The sequence below is a fragment of the Mchenga conophoros genome, linkage group LG11 (genome assembly GCF_057382185.1).
Source record: "Mchenga conophoros isolate Kocher_MC1m ecotype Shallow Benthic linkage group LG11, M_conophoros_male_GT1.1, whole genome shotgun sequence".
NCBI lineage: Eukaryota > Metazoa > Chordata > Actinopteri > Cichliformes > Cichlidae > Mchenga > Mchenga conophoros.
In genome coordinates, this window is record NC_140536.1 from 17,168,307 (window position 1) to 17,189,179 (window position 20,873).

General features: G+C 38.0%; 1 protein-coding gene across 2 annotated transcripts; it reads left to right on the top strand.

Annotated features, from left to right (window-relative positions):
* Window positions 1-8,985: 8,985 nt before the first annotated feature.
* Window positions 8,986-20,279, top strand: LOC146563836 (protein NDRG1-like). Of its 2 annotated transcripts, none has more exons than XM_085291164.1 (12): window positions 8,986-9,135; window positions 16,616-16,721; window positions 17,032-17,152; window positions 17,284-17,346; window positions 17,430-17,490; window positions 17,699-17,785; window positions 17,955-18,011; window positions 18,201-18,367; window positions 18,548-18,647; window positions 18,784-18,819; window positions 18,898-18,949; window positions 19,266-20,279. In XM_085291164.1, exons 2-12 carry the CDS (start codon window positions 16,658-16,660, stop codon window positions 19,490-19,492), a joined length of 1,035 nt encoding a protein of 344 aa, XP_085147290.1. In that variant the 5' UTR covers window positions 8,986-9,135; window positions 16,616-16,657; the 3' UTR covers window positions 19,493-20,279. The 2 variants fall into 2 exon arrangements, with proteins under 2 accessions (XP_085147290.1, XP_085147289.1); XM_085291163.1 differs by lacking the exon at window positions 8,986-9,135 and adding an exon at window positions 14,691-16,300.
* Window positions 20,280-20,873: the final 594 nt, after the last annotated feature.

Here is a 20,873-nt window from a genome sequence, read left to right on the forward strand (position 1 = left end):
CTCACAAAACTTGCGACATGGCATAACTCGGCTCATAACCGTAGCACGTTGCAGCAGTATGCCTCAGGTGATAGAGCGGCTGTGTGTATTTGTAGCCTCGCTACCATTTCATCTCCCAGGAAGTGATCCCAGAGAGAAGTAAAGCAAGTGTGTAAGTTTATCTCTGAATGTTTGTAAAGCATTCCCACCTTAAGCTTAATAACCGACATATGAAGCGACTGCCTCTTCTCTCCCCCTCCCTCTCCTGCTGCTACTTCAATTGTGAAACTGATTAACGATCAGCTGATCGGCTTTTCTGTCCCCAGTCCGTCTCTCTTCTTTGTTTTTGGTCCACTTTGCACCAGAAAGAGGAAACCAGCGGCTGAACAACAGCAGCACATTTAAGCTTGATAAGCTGTTGTTAGAATTTATTTAATATTACTTTCTAGACCAGGATCCTTTTCTATGCAGCTGACGGCTGGTAACTGTGCAGGGGCGGATCTAGCAAAGTTTAGCCAGGGGGGCCGATAGGGCATGAATAGGGAAAAGGGGGCACAAAGACATACTTTTCTTTCTTATTCTCATTTAAAATGTCTCGCTTTTAATAAATACAACCGAATCTTACAACCAAAGTGGCATTTTATTTAACACTGCATCAAATTAAAGTTGATTACGTCAATTAAGCATCATGAGGTGGAGGGTGGGGGGGTGGTTCCTTATTTTTTTAGAACCCTATTAGTTAGGTTGCTTACTCTTTAAAATACCAGAATAGGGATGATGGAGTAGGTTTAAGTGTATTAGATTGATCAGTATTGCTGAACTATTTAATATTTTGGGTGCAGTGTATTTTTTGCATACAGGTATAACAGAATAGCTTTAGTGGGTTTTTTGGGTTTTTTTTTAACTTGAGTATGAAAAAGCAGCAAGATATTTAAAAAACAGTTTTATTGATTAAAAAACACACTATCGGATTCATATCGGTATTGGCCGATATCCAAATTTATGGTATCGGTATTGGACATAAAAATGTGGTATCGTGCCATCTCTACTGGAGAGTGGCATTAGTCGAACATCCCTTCGGTGGATATTAGCTACTCACAAATGGCACCCTTACAAACTCCAGCTACTGCAGCATCTCAACGAGAATGACCCAGATCGGCGCACAGAATTTGCAGAATGGGCAAAACAAAAATTGGAACAGGACCCTCAGGTCACGCAGAAGATTTTGTTCAGTGATGAGGCAAACTTTTATGTGAATGGTGAAGTTAACAAACAAAACCACCGCTATTGGTCTGACACTAACCCACATTGGATGGATCCCTCCAAGACTGTTGGAACAACAAAAGAGATGGTTTGGTGTGGTATATGGGGTACAACGATAGTGGGTCCATTCTTCATCAATGGAAAGCTCAAGGCCACTGGTTATTTGAAATTGCTACATGATGATGTGTTTCCCTCTTTATGCACTGAAGCTGAGTTTTTCCAGCAAGATGGTGCACCACCACATTATGGGTGCCAGGTCCGAGCATTCCTAGATGAACAGTTTCCTGGAAAGTGGATTGGTCGTCGTGGGCCAGTTGAATGGCCCCCAAGGTCTCCCGATCTGACCCCCTTAGACTTTTTTGGGAGAAGAGGGTTGCATTGACAATCCAACACAATGGGCAGCACATTGAACACATTTTATAAGTGGTCAGAAACTTGTAAATAACTCATGAAAGAATAAAGTTAGGTTGAAACCAAGCACACCATTGTTTTTCTTGTGACATTACCAATAAGTTTGATGTGTCACATGGCGCTCTTCCTATTGAAAAAACAAAAGTTGTATCCAAGATGGCCAACTTGGTCACCACCCATCTTGAGGAGTTTGCCCCCTTACATATACTAATGTGCCACAAACAGGACTTTAATATCACCAACCATTCCCATGTTATTACGGTGTATCCATATAAATGGCCCACCCTGTAGTACAAGCCAGGGCCTCACCTTACTATCAATCATATTGAGTGGTGGTTAACATGACTGTTCACCCACACAGAAAGCTTAAAAAAAACACCATTTATTTGCTAAAATTAGCCAAAGCACACCTTACACTGTTTCCAGTTCGTCAAATTAAAAATCTCAGTGTTCCTGGTGGTTAAAGTGGGCATGAGTTTTTGGGTTGTGAATGTTTTCTCAGAGCTGGAGCTGTTTTTCATGCATCAAGGTGATAAGTAGTCATCTGTTATTTAATATGGTTTGCTGTTATCTCACTTTTGATTTGATCCCGATTATAGCATAAACACATCCACATGTTTATTACAAGGTCCCAAGCAGTTCTGGAGAATACTTTTTTACCTGGTTGTTGTTCAGTCAGGGCTTGTGTTGCAAACATCTATTTGTACATTCCAAAGACCCTACAATAATAGAGAGACAACCCCAACAATCAACTGACCACTTGGCAACAGTGGAAAGGAAAAACTCCCTTTTAACACGAACTCTGGCAAAACCAAACCAATTTATTTTGCAGTTTTTACCCCAAAACCTAGTATGACTCTACAGATAAGAGACACTCTGTAAAGTTTTGAAATGCAACAAGGCTCCTTGTTTCCAGCCCAGAGTGGAATTAGAGAACCTGTTTCCTCCAGTCACACCTCAGGTTATAAAAACATTGACCCAGCAACACTGGTACTATCAAATATGTTTTTAATATTCTCAAATGCAGCTGAAACAGAAAGGCACAAAATCCTTCATTCGTTTTAGTCAAAGTAAAAGTAGATGACTTCTTTAGATAATGAAGTTTGTTGAAGATATAGCAGAGGAGATATGAGAAAATACAAAGTGCAAGAGGTTAAATCAGAGGTGTGCAGCTGTGTAAGTAGCCTTGTACTATACAGACAGCATAGTTGGACTGGCCATCGGGCATACCGGGCATTTGCCCGGTGGGCCGATGGTGATTTTTAGCATATATAAACAATAAAAGGCGGTGGATTGGCCAATTGGTCATGATTGACTCTGGGCTGGACCAATTAGCCGATGAGGTCAAACTTTAAAGTTCTGTATTTAGGTGTAAAGGAATGCAATTTGTCCCGAACTTCAGCAAAAAAAAGACACAAAGCTGGAGTTATTCTGTGTCTTTGCGCTGCATAGCTTCCTCTTCTTCTCTCAATCTCTCCCCCTCCCTCTCCTGTTGCTACTTCAATCATGAAACTGATCAATGATCAGCTGATCGGCTTTGCTGTCCTAAGTCCCGTCTCGTTTGTTTATCGCCCACTTTGCGCCAGAAAGACGAAACCAGCGGATGTCACGCTAAACAACAGCAGCACGTTTAAGCTTGATCAGCTGTTGTTAGAATTTATTTAATATTACTTTCTAGTATCAGCTGATGTTTGCTGGAGCCACAGCCGTAAAGGTGCTGGTCAACACACAGTCAACATACATTTTCCCTCTCACCAGATATCCAAACCGATATCTGGTGAGAGGGAAACATGAAGATGAAACCAGGAGATGTCCTTACTGAATCATCAGAGCTGAACAGGTGATAGAGAAACAGGTTTACCTTTTAGTTGACATGAATGAGTTGAAGGGAAGTTATGAACTGTTTCTGAGAGACAAATAACACCAGGATCCTTTTCTACGTGGCTGACAGCTGGTAACTGTGCAGGGGCGGATAGGAAAGTTTTACCAGGGGGTAGGTAGTGCACTAACAGGGAAAGGGGGGCACAAAGAAATACTTTTCTTTCTTATTCTCATTTAAAATCTCTAGGTTTTAATAAATACAACCGAATCCAAAGTGGTTATCTGATGTAAAATGTATAAAAATTCATTATTGCATATAGTAGAGATGGCACGATACCACTTTTTTATGTCCGATACCGATATCATAAATTTGGATATTGGAGGATACCGATATGAATCCGATATAGTGTGTTTTTTAATCAATAAAACAGTTTTTTAAATATCTTGCTGCATTTTGTATAAGTTCATACTCAAGCTTAAATAAACAACAACACTAAAGCTATTCTGTTATACCTGTATGTAAAAAATATACTGCACCCAAAATATTTCATAGTTCAGCAATACTGATCAATCTAATAAACTTAAACCTACTCCATCCTTCCTATTCTGGTATTTTAAAGAGTAAGCAACCTAACTAATAGGGTTGCAAACTCCCAGAAAAAAAAAATAGGGAACCACCCTCCACCTCATGATGCTTAATTGACATAATCAACTTTAATTTGATGCAGCGTGAAAAAAAATGCACAGAAATAAATTCTTTTTCAAGAATAATTAAATAGATTCAACATCTTTCTTCTACAGAATTGCAGACTGCACAGATGGTATCTTCCCAAAGGAAAAAGTACTTTAGCTTACTAGGGTATATTAGACTTAACAGTTACTATATACAGTAATGGACTTCTATATATTTTGCATAAGATTAAAACTTTGGGTGTAAGATTCAGATAATTATTTAATAAAAGCTAGACATTTTAAATGAGAATAAGAAAGAAAAGTATGTCTTTGTGCCCCCTTTTCCCTGTTCATGCCTTATCGGCCCCCCTGGCTAAACTTTGCTAGATCCGCCCCTGCACAGTTACCAGCCGTCAGCTGCATAGAAAAGGATCCTGGTCTAGAAAGTAATATTAAATAAATTCTAACAACAGCTTATCAAGCTTAAACTTGCTGCTGTTGTTTAGCCGGTGGTTTCCTCTTTCTGGTGCAAAGTGGGCCAAAAATAAAGAAGAGAGACGGACTGGGGACAGAAAAGCCGATCAGCTGATCATTAAGCAGTTTCACTATTGAAGTAGCAGCAGGAGAGGGAGGGAGAGAGAGGCAGTCGCTCCATATAGTAGTTGTTAAGATTAACGTGGGAATGCTTTAAACATTCAGAGATGAACTTACACACTTGCTTTACTTCTCTCTGGGATCACTTCCTGGGAGATGAAATGCTGGTTTGGTAGGGAGGCTACAAATACACACAGCCGCTCTCCGAGTTACGCCATGTCGCAAGTTTTGTGAGGTGCTTTTTTGATATTTAATGGATCGGATTACATTTTTTATTTCTCTCCGATATCCGAACCAGTAATTGACGTCAGTATCGGACTGATACCGATACGTAATATCAGATCGGTCCATCTCTAGTATATAGTAAATATTAAGTCTAATATATACAGTAGTAAGCTATAGTACTTTTTCCTTTGGGAAGGTACCATGTGTGCAGTCTGCAATTCTGTTGAAGAAAGATGTTGAATCTATTTAATTACTGTAGAAAAATAATTGGTTTCTGTGCATTTGTTTTACCCTGGCAATAAATTAAAGTCGATTATGTCGATTAGGCGAAATAGGTGGTTCCCTATTTTTTTGCTGGGAGTTGGCAACCCTGCTAGTTAGGTATATGTAATTATTGATTAGGTTGTTTGATATTTCCAGTAAGTACTGTTTAAAATACCAGAATATGGAGGATGGTGTAGGTTTAAGTTTATTAGGTTGATACATATATACCAACAAGACAGTGTACATCAATGTCACAACAGCATTTGTTTTCATTCAAAGGCTTTATGGCTTTTCCTATAATACCTGGTGGGCCGTTCTCTAGTCAAAATGCGCGGTTGATTTTTTTGTCCCAGTCCAGTCCTGACAGACAGTGTTTAAGTCTCAGTGTATACAGCAAAATTAACTTAGTAACAGATTCAGTGATTCATTATTCAGCATCAAATATGACAAAATACTCAAAATGCTTTTTTGTTTATGCGGATTTTGTTATAAATGCAAAGAAATCATGCAGCATAATGCGATCCGGCAAATCTTTGCCCAAATCTTCAATGCACAGAAAACAATATTCCAGATCATACTTAGTAAATTACGATAACGCCTTTGTCCGCCACATTTTATATCTTTTTCTCTTTTACCCTGTTTAATGTAAAATAATGAGCATTGAGTACATCTGGACACATCTTTATGAAGCTTTTTGGAGTAAATATTTTGGTTTTTGTAAATATTTTTTGTTACTTTTTTGTGAGCCTTATGATCCACACATTTCTTTCAAAATCAAGTGCAAATTATCATCACAGTCGTCAGTTCCATACAAAATAACTCTAAAATCATTTGTGAAATTTAGAAAGTCAATGAACCATGTATAGCATCGCTTGATCCAGTCCCTCTCCACTGAAACATATTTTAATTCAGTTCATTTGTGATAACAGTAAAATGTGCCTGTGAGATGACACTTCTAATTGTTTCTCAGACCCACATAGTCCTGCTTTCAAGGCTTCCTCTGTCAGATCACCCTGTGGAAATTCAGCTCTGCAGGGACCATCTGTTTTAATCCTACAAACCTGAGTGTGCTGGCATGGACATTGATGTAGTGGTTTCTGGAAATGTGAGCTGACACTCAGTAGGTCAGTCCTGATAGTCTTGTGCTTTATGAGGAGCCCAAAGGACACTGTGAGCAGTGGTCATGGCCGCTCTCCCGGTTTCATTAAAGCACTGACCTGCTAAGACTTCAGTGCTAATTCCTTTCCCAAAGATACAAGGAAATAACAAGGAAGTATTCAAGGCTTGCTTTAATAATAGAAGCACTGCTGATGGTCATGATCGAGGTAATTATAAATAAGTGTGCATCCATCCATTTTCTTAACCTCCTATCAAATTCAGGGTCATTGGGAAGGTGGAGCCCACCCCTGCTGTCATAGGGCAAGAGGGTACACCATGCACAGGCTGGAGATAATTTATTATTTTGCTCATATCCAACTTTTAATATCTCATAAGTGTGTGTGTGTGTGTGTGTGTGTGTGTGTGTGTGTTCCTGTCTAGCTATCTTTGTGAGGACCAAAATCTGCATTCTACTATACTTGTGAGAACCAACAGTCAACGGTCCTCACAAGTTTGAAGGCCTTTTTGAGGCTCAAAATGTGTGTGTGTGTGTGTGTGTGTGTGTGTGTGTGTGTGTGTGCGTGTGTGTGTGTGTGTGTGTGTGTGTGTGTGTGCATACATCGAAGGTGTCTGTAGACACTAGTGCAAGTGAGTTATATATGTTAGCTGAGGGAACTGATGGGGGCTTTGTTAAAAATGTTAACCTAGTTACAATTTTAATATGAATTCTAGCTGTTATGGTGGTAGTTGCTGGAAGGTTTGCTTGAGTTAAAAGAAAAACAGTTTTGTGGTGATCACAGTGGTGACTGTGCCTAAATAAGAAGTGTTGTTGTTGTTGTTGTTGCTTTTCTTAGTTATTCCTCACAAGCTTGAGTAAATGCTCCACTACATCTTTCCTGGTAAGCCATTCTTGGAATTACGCAGTGACTTGTTTCCATTTAAATCTCGTGTGGCCTCCACATAGGAGCTCTAATCTGGCTCAGGAGCTTCTGGTTTCACCCTGTTGTATTTGTTGTTGTTGTGTCTGGTGAAATAAATGAATAAATAAAAAAACGGGGGAGGGGGGGCAAGCTATAAAATTATTTTATGAAAAACTTACTACCACTAATGTGACATCTGTTATTGCACCACAATACCACCGTGTTCGTGCAGTATATTTACAGCTGTTAAATCCATACATCAGCCCATGCGAAGCTGCAAATTACTAAGAGTTTAATCTTTCATAAACACACTTTTGCACTATTTGACTGTCCCATTAAGTCTAGTTCTTAATCCTTCTTTTATAATCAATGCCTGAACTGGGAGTGCAGGCAAGCTTACACTGATTTACCATCTTCATATACACAATTACAAAGTGGGTCCCCTGCTCTGGAGCTGTTTGTAAATCTGTCTCTCAGGCACACCACTCATGCCGCCACTGTGTGAAATCGTATGCAATTCCGTTGGCAGCTAAAAAAAAGCAACTGGATATGAAAAGGAAGTGTACTTTCATCCATTAGTTGTAGCTCTTAAACTGTAATCAGTCTCCATATTTCACACATAACAAGTGTGTGTTAATGACTTTGAAATAGCGCAAAGCCATGCCAGACTTTATATTTTAATAAACTCATGATACAGCCTACTTATATTACTTTATAAGTATAGAATTTATTACACACATTAGTATATACACACTGCAAAACTGATATTTCTATTTAAATCGCTTTCACAAAAGAATTTTCTAAATATGGGTTAAATAAATGATTTCTTATTCGTATTACGCTGGATCCATCTTTCAGAGGATTCCTGCTTGTTTTAAAAGTTTGGTCATGGAAATCCTACCACATATACTCTTACAACTGGTCTATATATGCATGGAAAGGGTAATGTGTGGTTTTGCACGTAAACATCAACGCACCGAGTGCTCCCTCACAATCACGTCAAACAAGAAAAACACACATGCGCACACGCAGTTGAGCGTGTGGCAAGCGGCAGCAGCTGCTGTGTGTATAATTAGAGTGTTTTGAAAGCTGAGAGTCGGACAGCAAGACTTTCACCTGCAGACTTAACGGTTACCGTGACAACCAATTATCAGCAATAGGACGTTAATGTGCTTATTTAGCGTCTCTGCGTGTGACACTGATGCCCTGAGGCGAAGCAGTGAAGATGGAAGTGTGGGGATACTTATGACTGAACAGCTACTTCACCGTATGCCGAGATTTCTCTCCTTTCATAAACTCGGTTTCCATCTCCCGTCTGTGTTTTAGCAGACACGCCCACGGGTGATTATCAAAGCGAATAAAAATTCAAATTTCTTCCCCAAACGTTTAAAATACATTTAAAGGCAGTGTGTAGAAGTCACACAGACGAACTAAGAGCATCGACACAAACTAATAACAGGGTATTGAGAATGGGGTGTTAGAGGTTTATCAGGTGAAAAATAAAGAAAGGTGAAGCTGGCCTTCTTCTTTATAATGCCGTTTGACGACTCAGCATCCAGAAGATTGTAATGGCACTCCATCTAGTGGACTCTGCAGGGAAATGATGATTGTAGGGCTGATCTAGGCTGTATCCCAATTCAGGATCTGCAGCCTTAAAGTACGCATTTCAAGGCCGATTACATCACAGCGGCGCGCCGAAGGCTGTCCCAATTCAAAGGCTGCTCGAAATGCGGCCCTGAAATGCGTCCTTCATATCCCTGAATTTTAAGGCTGTGGCAGTGTAGACTTCGGCCCAACATATCCCAGAATGCATAGCGCGGCGGTGGGTGTGGATAATTTTGCCGAAAAACAAACGGCGGATGGGGGGCTCCCGAAGAGTAAACTTTAAGTAAGTACTGAATATTATGTCACTTATTTATGTGCAAATGTTTAATAACGAAGAACATTAAAACATTACTGTTGCCACATGTCGGCAAAGTTATGTGACGTTTGTACTAACTTGGTTTTAAAGCCTTTACTTTAAAATATACGCCGTTCAATAGCTGAGCTTAATCACTGGTGTCAAGCCAGCCTCCAATTCGAGACTTGCAGTCAAGCCAGCCTCCAGTTTGTTTTACGTTCCCTGTGTATTCAAAGTATTACGGGAATGGATGTGGAAACCGGATTTCAAAATAAAAGCCAACTTCGAGTGAATTAACAGATATGTTAAGAACATAATAACATATAATTTAGGCTTTTTTTTTTTACAAACTCTAATGTTAGATCTATATGACACAGCCTTGTACCCTAATTGTGCCCTGTCACTATCAAGGCCATCTTATTTTGGATTTCAAAGTAAAAGCCCTGTGAATCTTCATTTTTGAACTACTCTTTCAATGACTTAATAATGCTCTTAAAAGCAAAAGTCGTATTTCCAAATACTATTTGAACTTTATATCAACACTTTCCAACCACAGTCTTTTTACAGTGATACCATATCAATATCAAGTCAGTCTGATTTTGCCTTTCATAGTAATGGCCCTTTGAAATTGTCCATAATTGACTTAATCTTCTAACGATTCAAAATGCTCTAAAATGAAAAATTCCTGTTTCCACAGGGTAATTCCACCTTAGATCAACAGTATACAGCCCCACAGTGATACCATATCAATATCAAGTCATTCTGATTATGCCTTCCAAAATAAAAGCCTTTTTAAATTGTCCATAATTGACCTAACTTTCAGTGATTTCAAAATGTTTTAAAATGGAAATTTCCTGTTTCCACAGGGTAATTCCACTCCAGATCAACAGTATACAACCTCACGATGTTACCATATCAATATCAAGACATTCTGATATTGCTTTAAAAAATAAAAGCATTTTCAAACTGCCCATATCTGAGTTGCTCCTGGAACAATTTCAAAATGCTCTAAAATGGAAATTTCGTGTTTCCACAGGGTAATTCCAGTGTACGTTTATATTTTAAGTCTGTGGAAAGATGTCATGGTTGGTTTGCAAGCTGTTTTGTAATGTCTTTATTTAGAATGACATCTTTCCACAGACTTAAAATATAAACGTACTATCAATTACAACCTAGTGGCAATTTCAGCTTCCTTTTACATCATCTTTATGATTCAATTCTGTCATAATCAATTGAGTCTGATTTTGCTTTTCAAAATGAAAACCCAATATGTGTTGAAACAGCAATTTTCATTTTTAAAACATTCTGAAATAATTGAAAGAGTATATCACATATGGACAAATTCGACGGGCCATTAATTTGAAAGGCGAAATCAGACCAACATGAAATTTACATAGTTTTACTGTCTGGTTGGATACTGTTAAAGTGGAATTATCCTGTGGAAACAGCATCTTTCAATTTAAGAGCATTTTGAAATCGTTAAAAGAGTAGGTCGTCTACGGGCAATTTGAAAATACTTTTATTTTGGAAAGCAAAATCAGAATGACTTGAAATTGACATGGTAACATCGTGAGGTTGTATACTGTTGATTTAAAGTGAAATTATTCTGTGGAAACAGAAAATTTCCTTTTTAGAGCATTCCGAAATCACTGAAAGTTAGGTAAGTTATTGGCATTTTCAACAGGCCATTATTTTGGAAGGCAAAATCAGAATGACTTGAAATTGACATAGTACCATGGTGTGGTTGTACACTTTTGATCTAACATGGATTCATCCTGTGGAAAGAGCAAGTTTCATTTTTAGAGCGTTCTGAATTCTTTAAAAGAGTAGGTCGTATATCGGCAATTTGAAAAGTCTTTTATTTTGGAAGGCAACATCAGACTGATTTGATATTGATATGGTATCACTGTGGGGTTGGATACTATTGATCTAAAGTGGAATTATGCTGTGGAAACAGCAATTTTCCATCTTAGAGCATTTTGAATTCGCTCCAAGAGTAAGTCATATATGGGCAAATTGAAAAAGCTTTTATTTTGAAAAGCAAAATCAGACTGACTTGAAATTGACATGGTAACATCGTGAGGTTGTATACTGTTGATCTAAAGTGGAATTACCCTGTGGAAACTGAAATCTTCCTTTTTAGAGCATTCTGAAATCACTGAAAGTTAGGTAAATTATGGGCATTTTCAACAGGCCATTATTTTGGAAGGCATAATCAGAATTACTTGAAATTGATATGGTAACATCGTGAGGTTGTATACTGTTGACCTAAAGTGAAATTATCCTGTGGAAACAGCAATTTTCACTTTTAGAGCATTTTGAAATCTTTAAAAGAGTAGGTCGTATCTTGGCAATTTGAAAAGTCTTTTATTTTGGAAGGCATAATCAGAATGACTTGATATTGATATGGTATCACTGTGGGGCTGTATACTGTTGATCTAAGGTGGAATTACCCTGTGGAAACAGGAATTTTTCATTTTAGAGCATTTTGAATCGTTAGAAGATTAAGTCAATTATGGACAATTTCAAAGGGCCATTACTATGAAAGGCAAAATCAGACTGACTTGATATTGATATGGTATCACTGTGGGGCTGTATACTGTTGATCTAAAGTGGAATTACCCTGTGGAAACAGGAATTTTCCATTTTAGAGCATTTTGAAATTGTTCCAGGATCAAGTCAGATATGGGCAGTTTGAAAATGCTTTTATTTTTGAAAGCAAAATCAGAATGACTTGATATTGATATGGTAACATCGTGAGGTTGTATACTGTTGAACTAAAGTGAAATTATCCTGTGGAAACAGCAAAATTCTTTTTAAGAACATTTTGAAATCGTTAAAAAAGTAGGTCGTATATATGCTCAATTTGAAAGGGCATTTATTTTGGAAGGCATAATCAGAATGACTTGATATTGATATGGTATCACTGTGGGGCTGTATACTGTTGATCTAAAGTGGAATTACCCTGTGGAAACAGGAATTTGCCATTTTAGAGCATTTTGAAATTGTTCCAGGAGCAACTCAGATATGGGCAGTTTGAAAATGCTTTTATTTTTTAAAGCAATATCAGAATGTCTTGATATTGATATGGTAACATCGTGAGGTTGTATACTGTTGATCTGGAGTGGAATTACCCTGTGGAAACAGGAAATTTCCATTTTAAAACATTTTGAAATCACTGAAAGTTAGGTCAATTATGGACAATTTAAAAAGGCTTTTATTTTGGAAGGCATAATCAGAATGACTTGATATTGATATGGTATCACTGTGGGGCTGTATACTGTTGATCTAAGGTGGAATTACCCTGTGGAAACAGGAATTTTTCATTTTAGAGCATTTTGAATCGTTAGAAGATTAAGTCAATTATGGACAATTTCAAAGGGCCATTACTATGAAAGGCAAAATCAGACTGACTTGATATTGATATGGTATCACTGTAAAAAGACTGTGGTTGGAAAGTGTTGATATAAAGTTCAAATAGTATTTGGAAATACGACTTTTGCTTTTAAGAGCATTATTAAGTCATTGAAAGAGTAGTTCAAAAATGAAGATTCACAGGGCTTTTACTTTGAAATCCAAAATAAGATGGCCTTGATAGTGACAGGGCACAATTAGGGTACAAGGCTGTGTCATATAGATCTAACATTAGAGTTTGTAAAAAAAAAAAAAAGCCTAAATTATATGTTATTATGTTCTTAACATATCTGTTAATTCACTCGAAGTTGGCTTTTATTTTGAAATCCGGTTTCCACATCCATTCCCGTAATACTTTGAATACACAGGGAATGTAAAACAAACTGGAGGCTGGCTTGACTGCAAGTCTCGAATTGGAGGCTGGCTTGACACAAAGCTCATGTAGAAACAAACAAACAAATGAACAAAAGATTTTCTCCTTCATTTCTGTCAAACAAAGCTGTATGACACGTTTCTAGCTGTTAGTATCATGGTTGCTAGTCAACCTGGGCAGCGCAACGGAGGCTAGACCGTCCCATTTCATAAGCCTCGCACCACCGGCCTTAGCGGTCTTTGAGTACGCGGCCCTTGAGGATCGTTGAGGCTGCGTACTTTAAGGCTGCAGACCCTGAATTGGGATACAGCCCTAGTGCACTTTTCCCCCCTTTTTCCATTAAAAGTGAATGAAAACAAGTTTCATATGACATATACAAAAATAAGAAACAACAATATCTACAACTACTTTATGTTTTCCACAGTTGGCTTAAAAACACAAATTGTATTTTTGTCCCCACAAATTGTATTTTTGTCTAAAGTTAAAACACTGATCTATAATGTTTTAAAACTGCGTAACTAATTCAACAAATACCTTTTAAAAGAATCACAAGTCAGCAAAAACATTTCATTTTAATTAATAATCTAATGTATTTGGCAGCAGCAAAAGCGTTATTTGTAAAACACTGAACAGACACTGTAAATAGCTAGAAATATTTAATTATATTTTATTTAAATATTTTTTTGTTTATACATATTCTTTTGAATCGCAAGTAGCAATAACAGCACCGGTGGCTACAGTCACATACAGCCATTCGCCTGCTCACTCAGTCAGCTGGACATTGTGCCATTATCTGAGATGTACCCCAGCTCCTACCCTGCATGTTTCTCCTGATTGCCCGAAAACTTTGAATAACGTCGTGAAATCTGACAGTATTTATAGCACGGAATAAAGATTATGATGATCTGATTTGCAGGATACACTGCAAACTGTGTAAAATCTGCTTTATCTTTTGATTTTGAAGTTGCATATCTAACAAAGAAAAGTGAACTACTGTACATCTAATAAGAAATGTAGTTTACATTTTTCAGTAGTTTCACCCAGCTATGTTCATTTACTTCTTCAACCCACTTTTGAATAGTTAACTGCTAAAACAATTTCATGTTATTGTTGTTCCTATACAGTCACTTACTCTGTTTTGATAAGCACTAGTATCTGTGCCAGTGGCAAGTGGAGAAATAGGCTAGCAGGGCAGAGCTTAGCCAGGGTTCACATTTTGATATTTTGACTTCACAGTGACGTGAAGCTGGGTAAGACCCATCTGCTGCCTTCTACTCTTCACTCACCACTAAATGGATTAAATCTCCTGTGCACACAGCTCTCATCTGGCTCTGTGTGTATGGTTAAAGCAGTGGTGGGAATATCTCCTAAAGAAGGCAGTCATGATACAGTCTGTTCTACTTCCGTTCAACCAGCTGTTACTGTCTGGGAAGTATCCCAGGTACCTATGTCGTTCCTCTGTCGTTCTCTAATTGCATATTTGAGTTTTATCAACTTTGCAAATGTGATGCACTTTGTCATGGTTTGTAAAGTCAAGATGAAAGAATTCGTCTTTAGCCAGAAATGATTTTCTAAAGCTAATCCAGAAACTTCTGACTTTTTGCCATCATGAGAAAATTCACATTTTCAGTTCATTATAATATAATAAAGGTTTTTTTTCCTTGAAAGAAAAGAATTAGTATATAATACAATATTATTTGTTATCTGGACCATATAGTAGTATGAAAGTCAAGATTGATGTGTACCAGTAAAATACATCATGTACAGTACTGTTAAAACCAGCTGTAAGCCAAGATATGATACTGCATTTTCTCAACGAACTGCTCAGATTGTTAGAAAATACGCTGCAGCACAAATATCTGATATCTGATGCATAGCATCAAAAACGTTTTTAATGATAGAGTTTGTCTTAATCATTAGGTAGCCAGAAAACACTCAAAACACCCAAACAGAAAAAAGGATAGCATATTTAAAGTATTGATTATTAATCTACATCTTCAGAAACACACGGTTCATAGTACATGCAGCATTGATATGTAAATATTTTCTTTTAAGAATAATAATATTTGCTGAAACAGACCTGAAAAGATGGCATTGCTTCACTTGAAGACTTATTTTTAAGCAGATTTTAAATTTGCTGCTGTTTTTGTAAAACCAGAAATTTGATATGTAAAATTGGAGGCACATATTCACGGAATTTAGAATTTCACATTTGTCTTCTCTGTTTTTCTCGAAGGATCACATCTGATTTTATCCTCATGTTTGGTTTAGACTTTTGCCCAACAAGCAAAAGATCCCTGGTTCAATCCCAGGAACATGTGGAGCTTCTCCTCTGGTGATTCTTTGTGAATATAGGAGAGGTTGAAAGTATCTCTCATAAAGTGCTTTAAAGTTCCACTGAGATTAAATTAAAAGGCACTGTTCTCAGATGAACTCTTGCAGCGGCTTTAGGCTATCGAAATATTTCAAGCTTAGCACGGATTGCTTTGGTAAAAGATGTTTGTTGGATGTTTTTGTCGAGAGGACTGAAATTATAGGCCACTGGAGATCATTTTAGCTGCAGGTCTCTGCAAGTTCTACATGACATGCTGAGTTCAGAGCAGCTATCGGCGTTAAATCATAACACTCTGCATTAACAGAAGGGTCAAGCTTAGCGACGGAGAGCAGACTGCTTTGCTGTGAGAAACAGATGGCTCACTGAGATTAAACAGCTGACCTGCTTAGCTCACGTCTGAAGGTGCTGTGATTCCAGTGATGCCTCACAGCATTTTTTCTTTGTTATGAATTTATTTCAGTCTATCAAGCTCCCTATGGGTCAGATTTAAGAGTTGTTTTATTACATTTCACTTACAATTGTACAAAAAGTAAATCACATATTCAAAGTTTTAAAAAGTGGTGTACTAAAATCCCAGAAAAAAATCAATTAAAATTGAAAATCATAGGATCAACTTGCTTGCATGCAATATTTCTGATTGCAATGCAATGACACTTAAAGATAAGATAAGTTTTGATTTTGCAGGGCAACTGTTGGGGATAATTCCTTGTACAAATCCTGTGCTGGTTCTGTGGAAGCACAGCAGCCTGAGGTCAGATTAAAAAAGGAAGGTCCACTCGGTCGCGTGTGAACCAGGTTGCGATCAGGGCTTAAAAACAGATCAGAGTCAGAGGATATAAAAACCAGCTCAAACACACAGTGTGTCACAAAGAGCTCCAACTCTCACATGGTATCTGACTACAGAAATATCCAGATATACTAACAAGGAAAAAGAAAAAAATTATAAAGAGTTTAAGGGACGTTCCTCTGCAACAGCAGCCATGGTTCTGGAGGAGAATGACTGTGACTCTGTCTTCAACCCCCAAATCACTGTGAGTATCATAGAGAAATTTCAACTTCTTGAGACCCTGTTTGCTTTTCTGCAAATTATACCTCATTCTGCTCAACATAGATCTGCTGCATCCCATGCATGCCAAAACAAGAGCTCGGGTTTTAGGAGGCTAGGGGTAAATCTGTTGCGATTGCAGTGCAAATTTAATGACTTTTATATTGATATGCTTTTAGGCTATACTAGTAAAGCACTTTGAGGAGATCCTGGCTATATTTAACATGTTTTAATTTGTGGGTAACTTATACAGAATACTAGTTCCAGATTTGGACTCTTCTTTGATGCATCTTTGTTTCAGGAGGAGCATGTAGAGACTCAGTATGGGAATGTCCATTGTATCATGACCGGGACACTAAAGGGAAATCACCCTGCCATCCTGACCTTTCATGATGTTGGACTGAACCGTAAGTAGCAGCTCTCAACCCCAGCAATACAGTTTTTGTGATCTCTATATCCTCTAAATAAATAGAATAGATCTAAATACCAAAGGACAGAAATAAATGAAGGTGGAAATCCCTGGAGCAATGATGTCCAAACATGTTTCCATTTCTAATCTATTTTTGTATCTGGAACACAGCATGTTGGCTTTATCATGTAAGGGCCTGTTTCACACTTTCTAAAGTGTCTACAAATTGTTTACTTGTCTTCTTATTTTTTCTTATATTTAAAATGTTTACTGCTTAACAGTTCCATTTTTGTGTTTTCTTGCCACAGACAAGTCCTGTTTTGAGACTCTGTTCAACCATCAGGACATGTACGAAATCATCAGACATTTTCCTGTTTGTCACGTTGAAGCCCCAGGACAGCATGAGGCAGCCAAAACTCTGCCTGCTGGGTTAGTAGATGGTCTTTGTTACCCATTTCTCACACCACATGTGTATTTTAAGAATTAATGATGGGATTGTAAAATTATTTGATATGAGATCCCGTGAATGCTGATGGGAAAACTGACTTTTGACCCCTCAGTCACACCTACCCTACCATGGACCAACTGTCTGAAGCACTGCCTTCTGTCCTCAAACACTTTGGGTAAGACAGACCTGACACTCCTTACTTGGATTCACCTCTGATTTAAATCTGGACCAGTTAATCTTTGGCTGTGTGTTTTGCAGGTTGCGTAGTGTAATTGGTTTGGGAGTGGGAGCGGGAGCATACATCCTGGCTAGATTTGCTGTGAGTCTGAATCTTTTAAAAATAAATAAAGCATAAAGCCATTTTTGTTGTTGATCTTCTGGGCTTCTCTATGCGGATCTTTGCTCTTCGAGTCAAGTTACAAAGATACAGTTAGACATGTCTTGAATCGGAGATGTTGGGAGTACTTCAAATTCTTTTGTGGCTGATGTAGACTAACAGAGTCAGATCTTTTCATCTGTGCATGCAGCTGAATCACCCTGATTTGGTGGATGGATTGGTTCTGATCAATATCAACCCCAGTGCTGAAGGCTTAATGGATACGTTTGCAACCAAGGTAGACAATATGTAGTCAGATACAACCTAAATTTGATTCATTTTTACACCGGCTGCAATGAAACATTTTTTCATTGTTCCCTTTTTCAATTGTTCTTAAACAGCCCTAATGTCAATGCATTAAAGATTACTAAATGAAGGTCGCTTCACCTGGTGAAACTGTGTTACAGCTCACTGGATGGACCCAGACTCTACCAGACACTGTCATCGCACACTTGTTTGGAAAGGCAAGTTGTCAAGCCTTTTCTACAGTGTTCAATTTTAGTTAGCCTCAGAAGAAAAACTGAAATGCTCATCATAAGATGAAGTAATACATAATATATATTAAATATATTTATTTAAATTAAAATATGAAGATGACTTAAGATATATACACAGCAACTGCTAAATACAGAACATCTGTCTCCGACTTATAGGATGAAATCCTGACCAATCACGACCTCATCGCCACATACCGCCACCGCATCACAACAACAATGAACCAGGCCAATGTCAGTCAGTTCTTCCGCTCCTACAACCACCGCAACGCTCTTGAGGTGGAAAGACCTGTTCCTGGAGGAAACATCAACGTCAGGACTCTCAAGTTAGTAAAACCATTTGTCTTCATACAGAATCTTTTACTTATTTAATGACCCTTCTACAAAATCACCTCTTTTAATTCTGTCGTTTGCCCATCACAGGCTTGCATCTTTGCAACAGGCCAAGTCAATCCCAACCATATGTTTAGTCTCTCTGACTGTTTCATCTTCCTGTTGGTGTGTAGGTGCTCCACTCTGCTCATTGTAGGCGATAATTCTCCAGCTGTGGAAGCTGTGGTGGACTGCAACTCTAAGCTCAACCCCACCAAAACCACACTGCTTAAGGTAACTGGAGAACTGGTTGACTCAAAAATAAACACACGTGCAATATCTGATGTATTTTATTTAAAACTGTGGTGCTGATAAGTTCATAACCTTAGAGTGAATTATGCATATTTCTTTCTCATTCGTCCTCCTCTAGATGTCGGACTGTGGAGGGCTTCCTCAAGTGGATCAGGTGTGAAAACACATTTTACTGGCTGCTTTGAGAATAATGCAAATTCTCTCCTAATAGTTATGATCTTTCTCTCCACAGCCAGCCAAAGTGATTGAAGCCTTCAAATATTTCATCCAGGGCATGGGATATTGTAAGTGGTAATGAACCGCCAACCATTAATGATGACAGCATCTAATTCAATATCTCAATTTCCTGTTCGTGATGGTCTTTATTTCATTAAGTCACTAATTTACTAGCTGGATTTTATATAGGTCAAGGCAATGTTCTGAAATAGCAATGAGCAAAAAATTAATTCATATAACTTTCCTGAAATCTCACTTTATTAACAAGAACCACCTCTGAATGTGTGTGTGTGTGTGTGTGTGGGGGGGGGGGGGGATGAGACTACTGCTCACTGAAAGGCTCAAACAGTATAATAAAAGGACTCTGCTCTTCTTCCTCTACAGTGTCCAGTGCCAGCATGACCAGACTTCGCTCACGGACAACGTCCAGTTCAAGTCTTATGTCCTTGGATGGCCCACGAAGCCGAGCACATACCAACGAGCTGCAACGTAGCCAAATAAGTTCACACAGCAACGACGAGAAGCGTGTGCGCTCTCACACCGATGTTTCCATGGATAGTATTTCCAGTGTGAACCAGAGTGTCTCAAAGACCACCGAAGTGGCATGCTAGAGCACAGGCACTTCTAAGCCTCATGCACTTTTACCTCATCATAACTACCCAGGTGTATCTCACAGTCTTCTTAACTTTCCCATCTCTGGCCATCATCTTCCAATTATGCCCTTTCATTTGCACTATCTCTGCCTGAAAGGCCACAGGATATGCTTCCGTGTGACTTTCTCCATCCCCCCATTCGTTCTCAAATTTCCACTCTGTATGTTCTTAAACCTTCACTACTCTACTCTTTTCCTAGTCACTCATACTTCATTTTCATTTCCTAAGCCTCTTTCTCTGTATACTGCACTGAACTATTATTACATGTCTTTTTGTCCTTCAATTTCTCTTTCTTTACCTTCATCCATTTCACTCTGTCTCTATTCATGTCTCTATTCATGTCTCTGACTGACCTTTTACCACAATTTCTGCTGCAGGAGTCCTTGGTTTGGATAAGAGTTCCTTATTTACTGATATTTATTATCAAATACAATGCATGAGAGGTTCATACAATCTGAATGTATTCACTAAAACTTGAAGTGTATTCACTATAGAGATAATAAAGATGTAGAAATATGGATTAACTGGTGCAACAGTTGCATGTTTAGTACCAGGAATGTATGTTGATTATATGCAGGTATGACAGCAGTGTATTATTAACTATTGGAAAATACCATGAATATTCACTGTAGTTCACAAAATGCTTACGCTTTAGTGAGAAGTTTTACATTAAGTTCAAAATTTAAAGCACTTTATATTTGTTCAGCACTTTATATTTATAATATTAAAGCACAATTTAAACATTTTTGTGGTGTCAGTGAATAATTATTTCTCTAAGCACACTATAAAATATTACATTGAAATCCCTAAATACAAAAACAGAAATAAGTACAGCCAGATACCAACAATCAATACAATTACTGATAAAATATTGCACTCTGTCGACCATTTATGTAAAGAATCACTGTTCACAGCATCAGTTGCATTTCAGGGTAACTGTTACTATAATTCTATTTACTGCTCTTTGACTACTACTAAAAAAAATGCAGCTTGAAATCTGATTAATCATGGTGGTTGAATCTGAACGTCACAAGTTTGTGCCTGCAAAAAGCTGAGAGTGTGGAAACAGAAAGAAGTGAGCCTAGTGACTTTTGTGATAACACAACTGAATCACAAACATCCAGTCTGAGCTCGAGTTACACGGCGAGTTTTGACAAGTACTTTGACAAGGTTTATTTTGTACTTTTTAAATCCCTCACCAAGAATCTGATAATACTGTCTATGTGCAATTCTAGGTACCTAAACTGCTCTATTTAAGTACAAAAAAACACTGGGGGGGATTTTAAATTGCATGTGTTACAAAAAAGAATGCCTTTGATGCCAAATGTGTCTTTTCTGT